The following is a 20,618-nucleotide window of genomic DNA, read 5'->3' as shown; positions in this document are numbered from 1 at the left end:
CAGCTGTATCTTGTAGTTGACTCTGATGTAAAACATTTAGCTGAAGCAGGGTTTAAGTTTCTTGCTCAGCATCCTCCCACTAAAGTATTTATGCCTCATACACAAAGGAGATCTAAAAACTTTTGTGACACAGTGTCTAACCACTGAGCGACTGACTGTGTTTCCTCGCAACACCTGCCATTGAGAATAAGCTTATGGAGCTGGTTGGCCGGCGGTAGCTAAAAAATTCTTAGGAGTGCTGTGAAAAAGTCCTATTTGACACGTTCAAACCAGCATATATTTGTGGGAGAAGTGGGAGACATTGTCATTATTTTAAGTAGGAATACAAACAATGTTGAGAAGAAAATAGTAAACGAGGTAACCATAAATCTGCATATATATATAAATCTCTCCTCCCCTCTCTCCTTTCAGACCGTATGGTGGCCCAGATGGTCCGGTCTAATGGGAGTAATAGTAGCAGACTAATGCAATGTTAACAGTGACAGAACATGAATGTAAAAGTGTTGTCTCATTAGCATTAGCCTGCTGTTAGCGTGCCGCTAGGCCAAGGATGGCAGTCAAGGGGGGTGGGCGGGTCAGGGTGTCCTGTAGCGGGCCTGTCGTGGATGTTACTGTGATTCTTGGTTGAGGGAAGAAGTTGAGATCCAGGTTGAAGAATTTCAGACATCAAAGGGGATAACGTGGGAAAGAGAAAATGCGTGGTCAGCAAATGAGACCGAGTTAATGTAGGCAACACCAGATTGGTTACGTCTTAATCGATTGACTGATTCTTCAATGTGATGATCCTTTCCTTCTCTCAACACTTTCTCCCTTTTAAGTTGTCGCTGTAAAGACAAATTTACCTTTTTACAATAACATGTTACAGGATGAGGCTGGCGCATTTCTGAATTTTTCTTACTGTCAACAAATTCCACAAAAGGACCAAAACCAACACTGTGTTAGTCCGTCTCTCGGCACCCTGTCTGTGGCATTCAGTTCCTGAAGACTGAAAATAATAACAGTCCGTTCATTCCTCAAACTGCTGAAAGATATCTGAAACCGGAGGAAATAATGCATTAGTTTGGAACTTTTTTCATCTCCAGTATTTTACACCAAAGGCTGGTGTATGTGGGAATGTCTCAAAATAAACTACAGTGTGTGTGTGTGTGTGTGTGTGTTTATGATAATGAAGGAACATGTCACCCAGTGCAATGTGTGGCTCATTGATGTGTTTTTAACCAAGAAGCTGTATCAAGCTTTGGCTACACAGACAGTACTAGTGGGATGAATCCATTCTGGGTTCAGTCTTTTCCCAGGATTTGTTGGCAATAGGAAAAATAAAGAGCAGCACCATCCTTATCCTTTATAACCTAAGTCGTCTAAGTAACCTGACGTTCCAGCAGAGATTTCGCAGCCTGTGGACTAATTTCATTTCTTTCTCTGTCATGTTCTTTGTATCTCCTCTTTTCCTGTCACCCAGTCTGTCTCTATTGGAGGAGTTTGACTGTAGTTGTAATGAGTTGGAGTCGTTGCCTTCCACTATCGGCTACCTGCACAACCTGAGGACCTTCGCTGCTGACGAGAACTTCCTCTCAGAGCTGCCGCGGGAGGTAGGAAGATCCACACCTGAGGAACACGAGCACATCCTCATTTTATTTAGACCTGAAACAACAAGTTGATGAAACTATTTTGATCACAGTTTAATTGTGTGTGTTTCAGATCGGTAACTGTAAGAATGTGACGGTAATGTCAATGCGGTCAAACAAACTGGAGTTTCTCCCTGATGAGATCGGACAGATGACCAAACTACGAGTTCTTAACCTCAGTGACAACAGGTACACACACACACACACACACACACACACACACACACACACACACACACAGGCAGATGACCAACACTATGACTCGGTAGTGACAATAGATGCGCACACACACACACACACACATGCAGGCAACACTTTCTCAATGGCCGCTGCGGTTCTGCAGCTGCTCTCACGACCTGCAGTTGCCATGGGAATGGGTGAGTGTGTTGCCATGGTTACGTGCTCTGCAGGCTGTACAGTGCGTGGGCATAAGAAACATCTCTCTTTTCTTTCTCTCTCTCTCCCTCCCTCCCTCCCTCTCTCTCTCTCTCTCTCTCTCTCTCTCTCTCTCTCTCTCTCTCTCTCAGGTTGAAGAATCTACCGTTTACCTTTACTAAGCTGAAGGACCTGGCAGCTCTCTGGCTTTCTGACAATCAGGTATCTCCTCCTCTGTACATGCTTACATGCATAATCACGTCTCCTCCCTCTGTTTTATATTAAAAACCCTTTCAGCTGAGCAGTTGGTATTAGACTTTTATTGTGAAACATTCTTACGTAACGGTACGTAATATGCGTAAACTAAACAGTGACCTCCTCCGTAAGAGTTCTGTGTGTCTTTGACCAATCCACCACCCCTCCCACACCCTTAGTGGACGACTGACTCGCCATTGTACCACCAAACTTTCAATAACAGTCGCTCCATGTACTACGGCATTAGCTCTGCGCGCCACTCGTTGTCACTTGCTCAGACTGAATGCAAAAATGTCAACATTAAACAAATCTGTGGTTTGCAAAAATGCACAATGCCAACATTTTTTTCCTGGCAACAGGGCTGTTAAACTTTATGTCTGCATCAATGTTAGCAAAATTGATATTCAAATGAATGTTTTGTGTGAATGTCAAGCTCTGAATAAACAGAAGTTTCCTGTAATCAATCGGATATTGTAATAACCATCTTTTTGTTTTTCAAAATTAGGATTAGGTTTAGATTAGGAATTAGGGAATACATGTGGTCAGTGGACGTACCCTCAAGAATACTAATGTTATCGTGTGTGTGTGTGTGTGTGTGTGTGTGTGTGCGTGTGTGTGTGTGTGTGTTTGCAGTCCAAGGCTCTGATCCCACTGCAGACAGAAGCCCACCCTGAAACCAAACAGAAGGTTTTGACCAACTACATGTTTCCTCAGCAACCGCGACATGATGAGGGTACAAACTGTGTGTGTGTGTGTGTGTGTGTGTGTGTGTGTGTGTGTGTGTGTGTGTGTGTGTGTGTGTGTGTGGGGGTATGTTTATGTGTGTGGGTAGACATGTAAAAAAGGCCAAAGAATGTTTTGTATTTGTTTTATTGCACTTTGCAATATTACAAGCACAGCATTTGTTACATTACAGGATGTTGTTTGCTCTGAAGTTATGTGCAACATGAACGTGTGCATGTGTTATTTGTGTGTTTGTAAATGTACACGTGAATTGAATTAACTGAAGTGTGTCTGACATGTAGACCTATTGTTGAAGAGCAGTTTGTCCTTGATGTGTGTGTGTGTGTGTGTGTGTGTGTGTGTGTGTGTGTGTGTGTGTGTGTGTGTGTACAGATTACCAGTCGGACAGTGACAGCTTTAATCCTACTCTGTGGGAGGAGCAGAGACAGCAGAGGATGACTGTGGCCTTTGACTTTGACGACAAGAAAGAAGAGGAAGACAACTCTGGGAAGGTCAAGGTCAGTTTGATACGCATAATGTCCAACACAGCATTGGAGGGGGCGACACTTCTTTATATCATTCTAACAAATGCTTGCTCAGTGTGTATTCTTTATTTACTCAACTGATTTCCATGTTTGTGTACAGGTGGAGATAAACCTAAAGCGCTACCCAACACCCTACCCCGAGGACCTTAAGAACATGGTCAAGTCAGTGCAAAGCCTTGTGGGTAAAAGCGTACACCCCGGACACGGGCACCAGCACCAGCACCAACACCAGCACCAGCACCAGCACCAGCATCAGCATCCGCATCAGCACCAGCACCAGCTGAGCACAGGCACTGCCACCTCGGCAGGAACCAACATGGAACACACACACCTCAGCAAAGAACAGTACGAACCACCGTGGCCCCTGCCTCCGAAAGAGGTAGGAAACACACAAATGCACACTTAAATGTGTTCGATATCATAAAAACAGTACATATCGGTGTATCGGTGTGTATAAGACACGCATCACAAATGATCTCTGTGTGTGTGTTTTCCAGGTGACAGACAGAGAGATGCAGGACTTCTCTCAGTCTCAGCTAATGGATCAGGGATCAATGCATAACTCTGGCATTGACATTCCCAAGAGGAAGGACAAAGAGGACCTGACGGAGAGCTCAGAGGTTTGTCACACACACATACACATGCACACACACACACACACACACACACACACACACACACACACACACACACACACACACACATACAACAATGTACATTCAAACTGAATTGTGGCTCCATGCCCCATTTGGTGATTTTAGCTTGTTGTACAGTTACCCAATTCAAGTCACCTTGTACAGCGATATTCATAATTTTTAAGTCACCATGTCTCTTTTCTTATTTGTACAGTTATCAGGGAAATAAATTATGGACAATGTCAATAAAATGTATACCTAAACAAAATATTCAATTTTGTGTTATGTATTAGTTGGACATTTAAAAGGTATATGCACGTATTTACATCAAAGTTTATGTGCATGTGCATATTCATGTGTGTCTATTTTTACTTATGTCTTCAGCTGACAAGACATTAAAATTCCGAAGCATATCTTATGACCTCTATATTAGATTGTTCACAGCTTTCCAACAGCTTTAACTGACATTAGTTTCACAGACTGACAGGACGAGCAGCGTCCCGCTTCAGAGATATTATATTTATAAGGTTAAAAAATTGATGAGCTTAAATTCTTGAGTGAATGATTCCAGCTGCTGCTCACCATCCACAACTTGGTGGCCATTAGCCTATTAGCTCGCAGGCTCCTAGCTAGGCTGCCCAAGGCTGTTTTACTGTACTGCAGCATACCTGATGTGAACCTGTGCGCTTTGTCTCCCCACAGGACTCGATGGGCGGCTCTCCCAACGACATCCGTATTTCCGACATGAGGCCCACCCTGGTGGAGCCGCCGATGTACAAACCAAAGGTGGTTCTGCTGGGGAAGGACAAGAAAGGTACTGTATGTGTGCAGCGACACAGAGAGGCTTGTACACATACATGTAGACACAGTAATTTAATGTCTATTGTAAAGTGCTGTGGGGCATGTTGTAATGGTGTCCGCTAATTAGTCATGGTGGTAAGCGGATTAATTCCAGCACATAACAGAGAGCGGGAGGGAATATCATAAACCTCTTTAATGAATCTAGATTCCAGTCCTAAGTGTTCAGCCTTTTGCTCGACCCTTTTTATATGTTTTGCCTCGAAGGCCTCAGTTTCATCTGAGGTATACCAAAGTTTTACAGATGAGCCCAACGCTAATTTCACTGCCCTTTCAAAAATCCTTTTTTTCTTTTAAAATAATTGACTGCATTAATCCCGTCTACTGAACGAAATAGTTTATTATCTCTGTGACGAACTGCAGCTCTGTCCAATTCAGAGCTCAGAGCGTCATGTAATCTACTCCTTTGTCAGGGAACTTGCTGTGAATTGATTAAAACTCAAACGCCTTGTCTGTCCTGGTGAGTGTGAATTCTTAATGAAGGATCTTGTGGGGAAGTTAATAAGAAGCTTTCTTTGGTTGGTTTTGTCAAGATCTTAATAGGTTTGACTCATGAGCCCACCGGCCCGTCCTGTACGTCTTTCTACAACTGTTGTGTTTGTTTTGATGACGCTTTCTTTCCAGGTTCAAAAGAGCTTCTTGATTTAAATGGAACTAGTGTGGTTAATTAAAGGTCTTTTAAAAACTGTTAAACCCATGTTTTCTTACCAGCCTTCAGTGCAGTGGACTCAATAATGTCCAAACATATAATGAGAGCACTACAGAAATCTGGGTTAAGACAGAGATGACAATACATGTGATTTTTCTACTTCTCATCATGTACTGTATGATGCAGTATTCAGGCTTCAATGCAATTCAGCTTAAACATAATTCTGGAAAGGCTTTCTGAGGTTGTAGTAGCTCTCATTAGCTTTTTAAGCTTTGGCAAGATAGTTCACAGTTTAGTGTCAATATCCAAACGGTGAGCTGGGATTTGGGAGGATTACTTAGTCTTAATAAGGGTCGATATCTTTAACATAAGATTAAATTTGTGAAAACTGTTGGTTTTCCTGTGAGGATGATTTCTTAGTTCTGCAATAGCTTCACTCACGAACTTTTCCCTGTTGTCCCCTCAACCTTCAACCTGCACATTAGACGCAAACACAAAATACATCTGGAGCTGCAACTAAGGATTGTTTGAATTGTTCATTTATCTTTGATGAGCCAAGTCTGTTCATTCTTCTGAGATGTCCACTTTATACGTAGAGAAATCAATCAGCTAATCACAGAATCTACTGTCACCGTGGGTTTACATATGGCCAAAACAGTGTTGTTCAAGTGTGGAACATATTCTTAGATCACTATCAATGAAAACAATATCACTTGGTATCACGATAAAGATCCAAATCCAGGGGGATAAGATACAGACGCCAGGTTTTTTTCAGACATGATGACACAAAGGCACTTTAGCAGAAGAAGAGAATGTGACATTTTCACTGAACAGAGCTGTCTGTCTCTCTCTGTCTCTGTCCAGAGTCTACAGATGAAGAGGTGGATAAGCTCCACTGTCTGAACCACAGCGGCTCCTCAGCCACTTACTCCGACTACTCTCCCTCACAGGGCTCCTCCGGCTCCTCCAACCCGCCCGGCAACGCTCACCCACACCCACACCAACACCCACACCAACACCAACACCAACACCCACACACACACACACACTCTCACGCACACCCACACGCACATGCACCACATCCACATGCTCCCGCCGTTCCGGCCCTAAACAAGGACCAGGCCCCTCAAACACACTGGACCAACAGGTAACTGCTTCATCTTAAATTTCATCACATCCCACCGACCATCCATCATATATTCTCCTCTTTCCATTCCAACCCCCCTCCAATCTCCGGCAATCTCCTTCATCTATCATCCATCTGTCCAATCGCCCAATCCATCCTCTCCTTCCTCCATCTTTCTGTGACTTTCTCATCTCTCTGCTCGCTCAGTCAAGGTCAGAGAGACTCATAAGGAGCTGTCCAGTTGCGGCTTCAGTACAATCTCGGGAATTTATTTACACCGACGCATACAAATCATCAAATGAAGAGGCTCGGTCTTTTTTTTTTATGCTAAATTTACAATATGTAAGTTTAAAGTTGAAGCATATTTTCTGATAATTTATATACTAATACACTAATACTTATATATATTAAGTTACAAGCAAAATCAGCAACATATGGTTTTCGTTTTTTTCTATTCACATTTATTTACATTTATGGGTCGTGACAAAAAACTGCAGGATATTTTGCGGAGAACTTTTAACACAAAATCCATAAGGGTAGTGTCTATGCAAAAACACATTTAAAAAGTAATTTCCAGGTTGTGGAACAAAAATCACTTTCTAGACACTTTTTCTTAGTTCACCTTATGGCCTATACCTTAAACCCATCTTTGGCTCTAATAGTCCGTGTTGGTGCAGAGGTAGACGTAGACGTTCACATTAGTTCTTCCAGGGATCTAAAGATTCAGATTTATCGTCGCACATGTTGGATTTGTCTCATACTTGTTTGTTTATTCGGTTTCCTCTCTGACACCAAAGGGTCTGAACAGATATTTAGTGCATTTTTGAATAGAACAGTAACAGTAACCTTTTCCACTGGAATAGTACGTGTATAATAAAGTTAACAATCATTTCCTCGTCCTCCCTCTTCCCATGCCTCTCCTCGTTCTAAGGAGCCCCCGCAGGGTGAAAGCTCGCTTTGGTATTTTTTGACATTTAAGTTGTCATTTTACACGCCCTGGGGTGATGTACAGATCACAATCTGTGTGCTTGTCTCTTTGTCTGTGTACTTGTGAAAAGGGTGGTATTTGCAAACTGCGAGTGGCAGTGAGGGAGGTTGAAGGCATTAATGTTTTCTGTTCAAGGCTGCTCTCTGAAACATTAATTACCACAAACATGGTTGTTGGCCAAATTGATCTTCCAGAGAGAGCGAGATAAAGTTATGTTGTTCCAATGCCAATTGGCTCTGATTAAATATACTCATAAATACACAGCACATAATAGTGGCACTTCAGTATAATTCAGTTCATTTTATAATTTTCCACAGCATGATTAGTGTTTTATATTTTCTATGTTTGCAGACTGGCTCAGTCTTTCCCCAAACCCATTGACTCCAAGCCCCTGCTATCTCAGAGAGAAACCCCTCCATCAGGAACCCTGCAGCAGCGCGGCGATCGACGCCCACTGAGCGAGCCTTTTGATTGGTCTGAGGCTCCTCACTATGACAACACAGGTTTTGATCCCGAGGAGTCTCCTCTGGATCCTCCGACCTCTACTGGGAGTCAGGGAAACCCGCCGCTGGGCTCCAAACCCCGCAGCCAGTCAACACATGGGCGCCGCCCCCTCCTCAGGCAGGAGCGAATTGTAGGAGTACCTCTGGAGCTTGACACTCAGACGCTCCCCTTCCACGGCAACCAATGCTCCACTCCGGACAATGACCCACAGTCAGGACATCCTTCCCAGAATCCCTGGCAGAACTGGACCAGGACCCCCAGCCCGCTGGAGGACCGAACCGCTTTTCCCTCCAAACTGGACCTGACGCCTAGCTCTAGCCCCAACCCTGACCGCAAGGACCCAAGGTAACTGAAAGGAGCTCCGACAGTCCCACAGTTGGCCCTCAAATGTGTATGTGTTTATATGAAAGGTTTCATGGCCCCCAGGGTTTGCAGGTTTTCATTTCAGCCAACCGTTACAGCAGCATTTAAACCCTTTTCTCTGGTTAAAAAAAGCAGTATGTGGATCTGCCTATCCATCGTACTCCTTTGCTTATATAGTAGATGACGTAAGTAGATGCAGTGCTCTGTAATAATTTGATCATGTGTGTTTGACAAATAATCAGTTGATTAATGAAAAAGTTGATCAACAGATAATAACTCAAACGTTTATGCTTGTTGTCAAGCAAAGTTGCCAAACATTGGCCTATCCAAATCTAGGACACGTAAGGGGCGTAGGTCTGTTAGCAGCCATTCTTGCAGCTGTTCTAGCATCAACTTTGCGTTTAGAAATTTCCAGACGTTCGGGAGGCGGATATCTCCGCTTTTCTGGTAACACAAGCCAGCACAAAATTTGTCAATTTTCTGATTTCCTTAGTTTTATATACTTGTATATACTTGTTGTTTTTGTTTTATGGTCTAGAATGATAAATAGATGAATCTAAAAAGTAGTTAACAGATTCATCTGTAATGAAAATAGCTGTTTGCTGCAGCCCTACTGTCAAATGTCACACTGTGAGGGGAGTGACTGCTGTATTATAAACCAACTGATGTTGGCTGTAGTTAACCTGTAGATATGCTAGCATAATATTTGTGCACTGGTGTTATGAAGCTGCAGGACCCCCTCTTCCTTTCTGATCTCATTAACACTAACTGTGTTCCAGATATCATGACACTGTTTCACTTGTCTTTATCTTTTCTTTTTTACTGTTGTAACTCTGCCCTAGTCTAGGTAAGTTTTCTGGCTCTCACAAGTACAACACTTCACTTGTTTTTTGCTCTAAGGCTGGAACAAGGCGCAGGGCCTTTGCCCGGCAGCTGGACGTACCACGAGAATCAGGGGGAGCAGAACAGGAAGGATCAGCTAAGTGTCAGCGGGGGCAACAAGGTGACCGTGGTGATGAGTAAAAGCTCGGACCGCCTGTCCCCCATGATGAGGGAGACGAGATCCAAGTTTAAGAAGTCACAGAGCATCGATGAGATCGACATTGGCTCCTACAAGGTCTACAGGTAGGCTTGTTGTTATTCTTCTTAACAATAGCAGTGTCGATCATGTCAGTGGGTCAAGTGACTGCAAAGTTGTAGCTGATTTATCTTGTTCTTTCTACAGTATACCCGTGGACAGCTACAGTTCATCCATTGAGCAACAGACTAGTTTGGACCGTCAAGACATGCCCGGTTCTATGGAGCAGACCACCATGTCACGGTCACAGTCTGCCCCCATGTTAGACGATGAGCTGATCTTCCCAGGACACGGAGCCAGCAACCAGAACCAGTCGGGACAGAACCAAAAACCTGCCATCCCGCACAAGGCCTACCACTTTGACCACAACTACAACCCCCAGGTTAGGAGCTCTTTCTTTAACCTGCAATTACTTTTTACAACTTATTTCCACTTGAGGGCTGTGGAAATACAATTTTGATGTATCATCACCTTTGGTGATATGGTGAGCTTGTGAGTGAACATTTACTTATTACACATCCAGCAGTTATGGAGCAATATTGTTTTATTTTGCGTCTGGTTTCTGAGAACCTGACGAATATCAGTCCAATATTCACTCTCTATTTGTTCTGGTTTTGGTCTCCAACAGCAAAGAAATATCTGTCTCTTTAGCCACTACATTCTCCACTATGTTCACCAAGTCGTCTCTAACTGTGTCTGACTGCTGATTTGGTAATCGTTCTTTTACATTTTGTTGTATGTAGATTTCAGGATGCCTAAAGTCACTCTATAGATTATTTTTAATCTTAACTATTTTTAAGAGAAATCCACTTAAAATCAGTGTTGTATGACAACAAAAATGCCTGAAAACGTGTCATGGACTTACTGGTAACCGTTCTAACCAATCAGGTGACCATGGACCGACGGGTACCTCCCCCCTTCCCCAACACACCCGATTATGTCAACCACTCATCGAAAGCCTTGGAGTACATCAGTCAACCAGGGAAGACATTACCCAAGGAGTTGGTGAGCCCTCGGTATCGTGCATATCCACCGCTGGAGATGTTTTCTTTCCCCCAATCGCCAATCAACCAGGATGGTCCGCCCAGCCAACATCAGCAGCCGATCCCGGCACAGCGCTCTCGGCCAGGGTTTTTGAGGAGAGCAGATTCATTGGTGAGCTCTACAGAGCTCGCTTTGTTCCGCAGAGTCCATGAAGCCCAGCAGGAGGCGCTGCAGGAAGCTCAGTACAGACAGCAGGTAAGACATCTGTTGTTTGAAAAATAATGCTTCTTTGTGTATGTGTGTGTGTGTGTATGTGTTTTAGTTAAATATCTATCCACCACATCGTCCTTTTTGGTTTAATGTGGAGGTCTCTGATAGTTGTAAACTCTCCTCTCTTCAGGCGGACCCCCCTCTTTATGGTCGGGCTCTGGCCTACTCCACCCCCATGGAGCACTCTGCTCTCACCAACATGGCCGACAGCCAGAGCCAGATGATGCACAACAAGAGAAACGGCCGCTACGATGACGACTATCCCACCTACCAGGAACAGAAGAAGCCCATGATTGGTTATCCGACCAAGAGCCTGACTCAGCGCCGCCCCCTGTCTGCCAGGAGCTACAGTACTGAGACTTATGGAGCATCTCAGGTAGACTGTCTGTCTGTCACTGTCTGGCTACAGGGGCCTTGATAACCCTGCCCACACTGCCCCAGCTGATGTAGTTGTTCTCTCATCTGCCTCTTTCCTGTTGATACGGTTTTTAGACACCAGTGTCTTTTGTTGAGATTCTGAATTGTTACACATCAAGTGAAAACCTGGGCACATAACCAGTGGTGGGTTCGATTTTGAGCCTGGTATGTACCGCTAGAAAACCGGGCAATAGATCATAACCGGTCTTTTAACGGTATTAAGTTTGGCTGTAGGCTACAGTAAAACAGGATAAGAAATAAGAACACTAAACAACTTAAAAATATTTGTATTTGCAAACACTGATGAATTATTTTGTGAGATACACAGCTTTATTACACTGATAGTTATACTATGTCCTTAACCCTTAAAGTTAAGTTAATTATTTCTGTGGGCTTAAAATCGTGGCCTGGCATTCGGCCTTAATGCCATCAAAAAAAGGACCACACCAAAATCCAAGTGACTTTGCTCTTAAAATGGTGGAAATCCAGGCCTGGCTGCAGCTAATAATTATTGTCGGAATTGATTAATCTGCTGATTAGTAAATGTACTCGTACAGTAATACTGTCGCAAAAGTCACCAGACACCAACAAAGGCAAAAAAAGCCATACTGTGTTTCTGGATCACACGATTGAGGTACAAAACATTTGACTTCCACACTAGAGACCGGGGGCTTTCATCCTCCTAACAACTAAACTAAACTTTGGTTTCTTATAACCATGACCACCATCCTTCCTTCACCTTTACCTTGTAGATTAGTTGGCTAAAAATGAGTGAAATTACCAAAAATACTTGTACTTGTAAGGTACTGACAATCAGTCTTACAAACAGTATTTGTTATAGAGGTATGAGGACTTGGTATTGCAGAGTATGTATTTGACTTAGTGGAAACATTTTTATCCATCCACTTTCCTCCAATTACCTGGGTCCGGGTCATTGCAGCAGCAGACTAAGGAGTAGTGCAGGTGTCCTTTGCCTCAGCCATATCCCCTAGATCCCACGGCATTCCCCTAAGTCCATAAATAATCCCTTCAGCATGTTCTGGGTTTGCCCCAAGTCAGACTTTCCAAAAATAGTCACGGAGAGGTGACCAGCTGCATGCTGATCAGATGGGCAAAGCACCTCATCTGGCAGCTTTCAGCATAAAAAGAACAGGGCACAGGAAGGAAACTAGGAAACTCATATTGAACACTTATGACTGCAGTCTTCTTCGTGTTGTATTTCACCAAAGCACCAGGCTGAAGGTGAATGTCGGATTGTTCATCCCCTGTTGTGTAAACGGTGTTTGCATTACTTCAGTCTTTGTGCTCATCTGCCTGGCATTCGCACGTTCCATTCAACCCTCGCGACAACCACACAATATTAAACTAGCTAGCGTCTCACTCAACTCAGCGTCCAACTTTTTCTTATCGTCTTAATAGAATTTGAATCTTTCGTACTTAGGCGCGTCCAGTGTCAGCTCGTCCCACCATGGCTGCCCTGCTGGAGAAAATGCCCCCTGACTACACTCTGGCAACCTGCCCTGAGAAACCTTCTGATGACACCATCAAAGTAAGACCTGGCGTACCACTGAAGGCTGACGACATCACCTCCAGGATGCCTGCCGATTGGAGGCAACAGCTACTTAGGCACATAGAGGCCAAACGATTGGACAGGGTACGTCAATCCAATGCAGGGACACTGAAGAGGAAGATGCACACAAACACACACACACACACACACACACAGCATTCGGAAGCCCTCCCTGTCTGTATCTGTGTAAGTCTGTGTTGTAAGGTTGACCAGGTTTGTGTCCGGCTGCATGTGTGTCCCATTCACACTGTCGCTCTGTCAGCCTGACCTACTGCACACTCACTAATGATATGCGCTGAAGAAATCGCATGTCCTAAAAAATACAAAAAAACGAAATCTGCTTTGTGACAAGAACCCCGTGACGCTTCTTAAAATAGTTTTTTTTTTTTTTTAAACAAATGAAGAGTCACCAAGAGAATTCTAGTCGACTGATTTTAAAATGTTTTTTGAAAACATCTTATGCACCTTCATTTTAAAAACTTTAGAAGTGCTCATTGGAATATTAATTTACCTTTGGACGGAGCCAGGCTGTTTTCTAGTCTTTCTGTCTCTGGACTCCAGCTTCATATTTACTGTATAAACATGACAGTGCTATCAGTCTTCTCATCTAACTTTCAGCAAGATAATGAAACAAGTTGGCTTTGACATTTGGACAGAGCTGTGTGATGGTGCTGAAATGAAGCATTGAAAAACATCAGTTTTCAATTAGGGATGTGGCTCATTGTTTGTTTAAATATCCACACATGTAACTACATAGCTAATTTGAAAACCTACACTGCTACAGTGAATTGATCCACCAGTTGTTGCCTGTATGACACAATGTTCTCTGTCTGTATTGACCGATCACAAGCTAACATTTCTCTGTGCTTTCAGCAACTCTGCACTGTTGTTGTTGTTGTTGTTGTTTTATCATTGTTATTGTTGGTTGTTTATTTGTGTGTGGAGCTCACAGTGTGTTATCGCCACACTGCACCCCGCTGTGTGGGCTCCGCCCCCCTCCCCCTGCATTCACCCATGTCATGTGATGTTGTCTCCTCCAATCAGAGTGGTGTCCTAAAGCACAACACGCTCACGCTGGGCATGCTCTGTCAGGGCGGGGGTCATGGCCAGGGTCGCAGCAGCACTTTGAACTTTAATCTTTACAATAACACTAAGCATGAGCCCCCTGCTGGCCGCTGGCTGCCACTGCCTCCTCCTCCGTCTGCTAAAGCTGTGAGTATCCCTCTGGTACTGGTAACCCCTGGTACTGCTGTTATCACTGCACACTAGCTATTTTCTCTAATTACTAGCTGCTACTGCCTCTTCACCCAGCTACAGCAACCATCAACTATTATTTAAGTGTGTGGCATTGTTGCTGTTATAATTTAGATTGTTATAATTACCTTGACTACCACCGCGAGCTGTTCAAGGGTCCCAAAATGACAAGGATTGAAGCAGCCCTGCCAACATTGGTCTGCGCAATCCTAAAACACTCTACTGTATTCTGTCGATCTACTTGTTGTCTGACACATGGAGCTGTTGGGCATTACATGTCAACACCACATTCAACCATTTCTACTATGCCACCTGATACAAAACATACTTTTGAACCGGGAACACCTTTAAAGGCCCTGAGAACTTGTTTTCTCAAACATCGTTCTTACTGCGGGTAATAGGCTGCTATCTGAACACATGGTTAGTGACGAACAGTTTTCGTTATTTCACAGAAGAGATTTCAATATTTATTTTTTTGTATTTGCTTTTCTTACTGGTTTAAAATAGGCGGGGGCCCAAAAGTGATGTCACATATTTGTGTGAGCCAATCAGGATTCAGCAACATTTCAATCAGCATCTGATGACAGTTGGTGGGTCAATCACATCTGATCAAACCACACTCACACAGTCCTGTAAAATATTAATAAATAATACCTAAGGACATATTTTACCTTTAAATGATTGGCTTATTTAATCATTCATATTTATTTTGCTGCAGAGAAATAAAGCCAAGTTCTCAGGAGCTTTAAGTGAGAAGCTCTCGGTGTAGGAAGGTTTCAATACAAAAACAGCGTTCTATTCTGATACAGCATGTATCAGCTGCATCAGTCATCACGCCATGTTGACTGGTGGTAACATTGCACAATATATTACTTCACCTTCTATTTACTTCGCTGTTACAGCTCTACGGTATTCATCCATAAAAACAACAGAATCTCACATAACATCCATATAAACATGTCTGAAACTCAGGCAGGCAAAGGTTGATACATGAGTTAAAGGTAAATGTTCATTCTCAGTAACGGTCACTGTGTCTCTCTCAGACCCCCTCTCAGCAGGCGGCCATGCTGGATAATGACCAGGAGGGGCTGTCAGGGAGCAACCAGTGGGCTCCCTACTCACTTGGCAGGAGGGACGTCCCACCTGACAACCTCATGAAAAAGGTAAGAGCTGATCAGTGAACCTTTCAGTCTTAGTTTTCTGTGTTTTATCCGGCCTATACATGGTAGGGTTCTTGTGGCTTGGAAAGGAAGAAAGGAACTTTGGATAATGTCTTTTAAATACAAATGACTAAGCATCTCTCCAATAACCATTCCTCTGGTGTGGATGTCTGGTGTGGATGTGAGCAATTTTCAATGTGTCTAACTTGTCCCTCCGCTGTCCACAGAGTGGCCACTCGCACAACCCTTCGCACCAGTCACACAACACCATGATCGTCACTTCCTCTTCCTCCTCCTCCTCCACTACGCCTCACCGGGTAGTCGTGCAGCAGGGCTACGACGGCATGATGAACAAAGGGGGCCAATACCAACCGGGCATGCCCTTGTCCGTGGTCCCCTCTGGGGGGCCTGGGCAGTACCAAGGCAACATGTCTCAAGGTAAATGGTAATAAATTCAATTAGTTGCCCGAAAAGATGTACTTTGGGGTTGAACAAGGAGTAAGATACCACTTTGAGTTATATTGTGAAAATTGAATTGTTTGGGTTCCAAGCAGTCGTCCAATGAAGTTTGTCTGCCATGTGTCTCAAATCAACAGCCCGCACATTAGTCAGTTACAGATAGTATTATCTGAGTGTTACCCGTTTCTGTTTTTCCCCTGTCCAGGCCATCCTGCTCCTGGACAGGGTTACCCCGGCTCCGGCATGCCCATGGCCCTGTCCCCGTCTGGGAACCAGCCCCAGTACAACCCCCATTCCTCCCACACGTCCCATCAGCCCGCCACCAACCCCCAGTACCACGGCAACCAGGGCATGGTCCATAGCAACCAGGGCATGGTCCATAGCAACCAGGGCATGGTCCATAGCAACCAGGGCATGGTCCATAGCAACCAGGTTGTCATGGCTCACACCAACCCACGGCCTCAGAGCGCTCGCTGCCTGCTGCAGACTAAAGGCCAGAAGAGCACAGATGGTTTCCAGGAACAGGTATCTGTCTGTCCGTCTGTCCGTCTGTCCGTCTGTCCGTCTGTCCGTCTGTCCGTCTGTCCGTCCGTCCGTCCGTCCGTCTGTCCGTCTGTCTGTCTGTCTGTCCGTCCGTCTGTCCGTCCGTCCGTCCGTCCGTCTGTCCTCAGTAACCACGTCCCACACTATCTTGGAGGTCTGTTTGAAAATGGGCTGTGCTCAAATGATGCTAAATACAGAATAACAAGGACATAAAGGATATCAATTGTGTGGGTGTAGTTACCGTTTTCTATTAATAAAACAGTACAGATAAAAACAGTAAAACTAGTTAAGCCTCATGCACACAAAAAATAACATTGGTGAGAAATAATGCTGATGTAAATGGATTTGTAGGAAAACAAACCAGCAAGCCAAGTTTGCAGAGACGGTTGTGGTTACTGTTAACTAACTGGCCAGATCTGGACATCAAGTGGAATGTTAAGGGTCCACATGAGGCCAACAAGCTGTCAGCTAAAGGACACTAGATATTAACATAACTGGGACATGTTGGTGTACTTTTTTTGCCACCTGACTGCAACAGTTTGTGAGAATAAGCGGGTCTAGAAAAAGCCACGGAGGTAGTTCTAAATCCGATATTTCACAGATGGAGATCACTGTACCAGTTTAGGTGGGAACATGAAGTCATTCACACCACCCAGATCTGCTGATCTTCCTGCAGGGTTTGGTTTTTCATTTCCTAGTATGAGACGACTTTCTTTATGCCAAATAGAAAAACTCTGACAACGATATTTGTGGCTCGATTGTGGCTGCCAGAGAAACTGAGGACCTCCAATATAGCTGCCAAAGCGTGTCACACACTGCACGAAAGCACCCTTCCATCGTTGTACATCTTGTCGACACACTCTGTGCTTGTGTAGAAGTTGGTATGATCTTTGTATTTCACTGTCACTTGTCTTTCTTTCTTTTCTGTCTTTCTTTTTCTCCCCCTCCTATCTCTTTGTAGTTGTGTGTGAGAATAGAGAAGAACCCTGGTCTTGGTTTCAGTATCTCTGGTGGCATCAGCGGCCAGGGGAACCCCTTCAAACCCTCCGACATGGTACGCCCCGACCCGCCAGCCAATCGCAGCCTCCCCGGCTTTACCTCAGAGTTGCCATGGAAACTGCTGCCCGTTACCGCAGTGTTTGGTCTGTCCGTCTGTCTGTGAGGCAGCAGTTGACTTGGTTAAACTTTGAGTCTCTTTGAGTCTGTGATCCTAAACTACAGACTTCTGAAAAACGTCAGTTTAAACGAAGTTCATGAATTTGAAGAGGAAAATAAATCTAAACTGTTGATCAACTATATTACAACTAAACCTCTTGAAATAGTAGAAATTCTTGTTACCATCACCAAACAGGATAGAAAACTTCAGTGGAATGATACCCGAGTTTGGTAAACTATATAATTAGGAATGATTTGATACCACATATTACTAGTTTGTTTGGTTCATGTCTACAGTGTGCTCATCACTATTAGATACCTTGGAAAATGAAGTTGTGGCAACAAACTTGAATATTTGAGTATCTAGATATAGATTTGTGCCCACATGTACACATGAGGTCTTATTATAAGAAATGCCAAACTCTTTTATCATTTCGACTTCAGGGTTTGACTGCTTCTGTCAGTGTGTGCCTGTGCTGCGAGCCTGTTGGGGTTGCAGATCCCCCAGGCCTGCTGCACATGGCAGTCTGTCCTAGAAACATGCTGCTATAGTCAGTCTAAAGGAGGCGAGGCTGCTCACGGAGCTCTGACAGCTATTTTAGGAAGGCTGCTTTAGTTCTGGGACACCGTGGGTGATTTTAGATGTTCAACACTCTGATCTCAGAACGGAAAGCATGGCAGATTTTACTGACTGCTAGTCAGATGTTGAGGAACTGACGCGACAGCTGGTCTATAAATAGAAAGCCTACAATAAGAGCGCTTTAAAACAGTCGGCCTCTGTGCAGCCCATGGTGACAAATGGTGAATTAATTTAAGTCGGGGGCGGGGGTTGATGATAGAGAAAACTGTCACTTCATCATTTAACTTAAGTTTTGAGTAGACAAGTAGTGACTCAGATGCTGACACGTACAGTTATTTAATCATTCCCATGTCTACTTGTATCCATAAAGCTTCACCAGCTGCGCTCTGTCCATTATTAATGCTCTCAAGTGATTCTCCGACATATTTTGTCAAGTAATTATAGTATACATAGTATATTTATACAGGAGCAAGGTACACTGTAGGTCTAGATTAAGACATAAATGATCCATCCATTTGAATACGGATTCATGGATATTGAAGAATACTTTGCAATATTTCACATTAGAGTAAAATGTTCACCTTTACCATCATAGCGTGACAGTGAATGTCAGTCACCTGCTGATCACCCGGGTATCTGCAGTGATGTCAGTTAACAAGTGGGAGTATGTATGGTTCCAACGTAAATGTTCTACTGTGAAATGTGCATTTAGATGTCCTAAATGTGCTGCGATATGAACTGTGGAAGATATTTGCCCTCTGTTGTTAAAGCCCCTCTTGTTTCGTCCATCCACACTCGGGAGGATTCTTGCAGAAGCAGTGGAACGTTGCTTTTATGTTTTTTTTTCAATGGTTGTCAACCCAGGGCCGATTTGTCAGCAGCTTTAGCTCAAACAAATGCAGAATCCTTTGATTTTGGTTTTTATCATCTTTTCTGACCTACTTCTGAGAACTGTTATGGTTTGTCTGCATATATATTTGTGACTATCTTAGTCAAGCAGTTGATATTATTCGGTTTACATTGTCTTTGAATGTAAATTAAGGGCAGACTTAAGGCTAAATTGAGCCAGAGTTTAAATAGTTTAAAGGACTGTGAATCAAAACAGCATGACTGATAAATTATACATCTGTGGTTTTGATCCCTGGAGCCGACTCCCAGCCACGGCTGTGCAACAGGACTGTGGCGTCCCCTTGTGGTTAGCTTGTTGTTTGCACCCATTCATTTATTTGGGCTAGAAGAACACACTTATTCTTTTTTTATATATACAAGTATATATAACATTTACATTTTGTTTTACTGTAAACAACAAATTATTTGACAATAATCATCATATCAAGATTGATCTAAAATTATTTGGAAAACCTATTATTCACATTCAATTTCAAACAAGATATTTCTCTCCTTGTTTTCTGTTCTTTGTGTTTTATTTTCCAAAAAATAGATAATTTACAAAACACAATTCTCAAAACAGTTCCCTTATCACATTGTATCTGACAACTTGTTTCAGAGTTTAGATCTCTCACTGATTTATTACCGTTTTCAAGTCCTTAAAACCTGCCACAGGTCATTACCAGCTTTCTAAAAAAGAAGATTATTGACTAAGTTTGACTTAAAAGACAAGCTGTGGCTCTCTAAGCCACTGGGTCAGTTTCTCCTCTGGCTAATTAAGATTCAGCGAGCGGAGACGGTAACTCACTTCCCGTATTGACAGGAGTGGGATCCTGGGCTTTGATGTATTATCTTCTCAGGCTCGGTTTAAGATCAGAAGACAGGGTTTTAAGGAGCAGAACATGGATTTTTTTGTCAGATCTCGGTCATGAACGTTTGAAACTCCAATTTTCTGTTCCTAAATATGCTGTCTTTGCACACTGAGCTGCTGTCGATAACGTACTTATTAACTATCATCTTTAAAAGAAAATGTATCTATGTTATTATTGAGCTGCAAAAAACCCCATCCCCAATACTGTCCTGAAATATAAATACATTTTTCTCGATGGAAGGTTTTTGCAGGTCCCTGCAGCTTTGTGTGCAACGGCTTCTTAGTGTGTTTAACTGTTTAATTATTGTGACTAACACGACACAATTTTCAGCTGCTAACAAACATATTAGTATTGTACAGTGAGCTCCATATTCCACTTTCTCAGTACCTGAGAAGTAAAGTAGTAAAATGAACTGACCTGATCCAAATAACAAGCCATGTTTGAAGTATGGCAGCAAGTTAGCAAACATTGCATAAATGTACCACTTTGCATACAAATGAAACCATGTCATAGCCACACAATCAAAATGATTTGATTGTATACATATATGAGGCTCACTGTATACATGCCAGTGCTACCATAACTGGTAACTAAACAAATGCTTTCTAACACATACACCTCTCTAACATGCAATACATGTGTTTGTTCTTGCATCCACCCATAGACCGTGGTATGAAGGTGCCACTGCACTTTCACTACTGCGTTGTATTGTTCACTTTATTTGTCACTGTTCAACACGTGC

General features: G+C 43.3%; 1 protein-coding gene across 1 annotated transcript in view; it reads left to right on the top strand.

Annotated features, from left to right (window-relative positions):
• lrrc7 (leucine rich repeat containing 7) overlaps positions 1–20,618 on the top strand; it is a 33,083-nt gene that overhangs the window by 10,000 nt on the left and 2,465 nt on the right. Inside the window, exons 11-30 of the mRNA XM_076087891.1 lie at positions 1,460–1,589; positions 1,699–1,814; positions 2,153–2,222; positions 2,889–2,988; positions 3,372–3,496; positions 3,624–3,902; positions 4,021–4,143; positions 4,861–4,972; positions 6,530–6,812; positions 8,131–8,628; positions 9,547–9,771; positions 9,872–10,106; positions 10,613–10,963; positions 11,109–11,354; positions 12,837–13,049; positions 14,010–14,177; positions 15,263–15,382; positions 15,607–15,817; positions 16,044–16,363; positions 17,343–17,435. Of these exons, the coding sequence (XP_075944006.1) occupies positions 1,460–1,589; positions 1,699–1,814; positions 2,153–2,222; positions 2,889–2,988; positions 3,372–3,496; positions 3,624–3,902; positions 4,021–4,143; positions 4,861–4,972; positions 6,530–6,812; positions 8,131–8,628; positions 9,547–9,771; positions 9,872–10,106; positions 10,613–10,963; positions 11,109–11,354; positions 12,837–13,049; positions 14,010–14,177; positions 15,263–15,382; positions 15,607–15,817; positions 16,044–16,363; positions 17,343–17,435 (4,018 nt within the window). The remainder of the gene's footprint in view (positions 1–1,459; positions 1,590–1,698; positions 1,815–2,152; positions 2,223–2,888; positions 2,989–3,371; positions 3,497–3,623; positions 3,903–4,020; positions 4,144–4,860; positions 4,973–6,529; positions 6,813–8,130; positions 8,629–9,546; positions 9,772–9,871; positions 10,107–10,612; positions 10,964–11,108; positions 11,355–12,836; positions 13,050–14,009; positions 14,178–15,262; positions 15,383–15,606; positions 15,818–16,043; positions 16,364–17,342; positions 17,436–20,618) is intronic.

This window comes from Anarhichas minor, unplaced genomic scaffold (genome assembly GCF_050575085.1).
Source record: "Anarhichas minor isolate MPS153535 unplaced genomic scaffold, ASM5057508v1 ptg000010l, whole genome shotgun sequence".
NCBI classification, from domain to species: Eukaryota; Metazoa; Chordata; class Actinopteri; order Perciformes; family Anarhichadidae; genus Anarhichas; species Anarhichas minor.
Note: the sequence above shows the minus strand (reverse complement) of the source record. Positions and strands in the feature narration are given on the sequence as shown.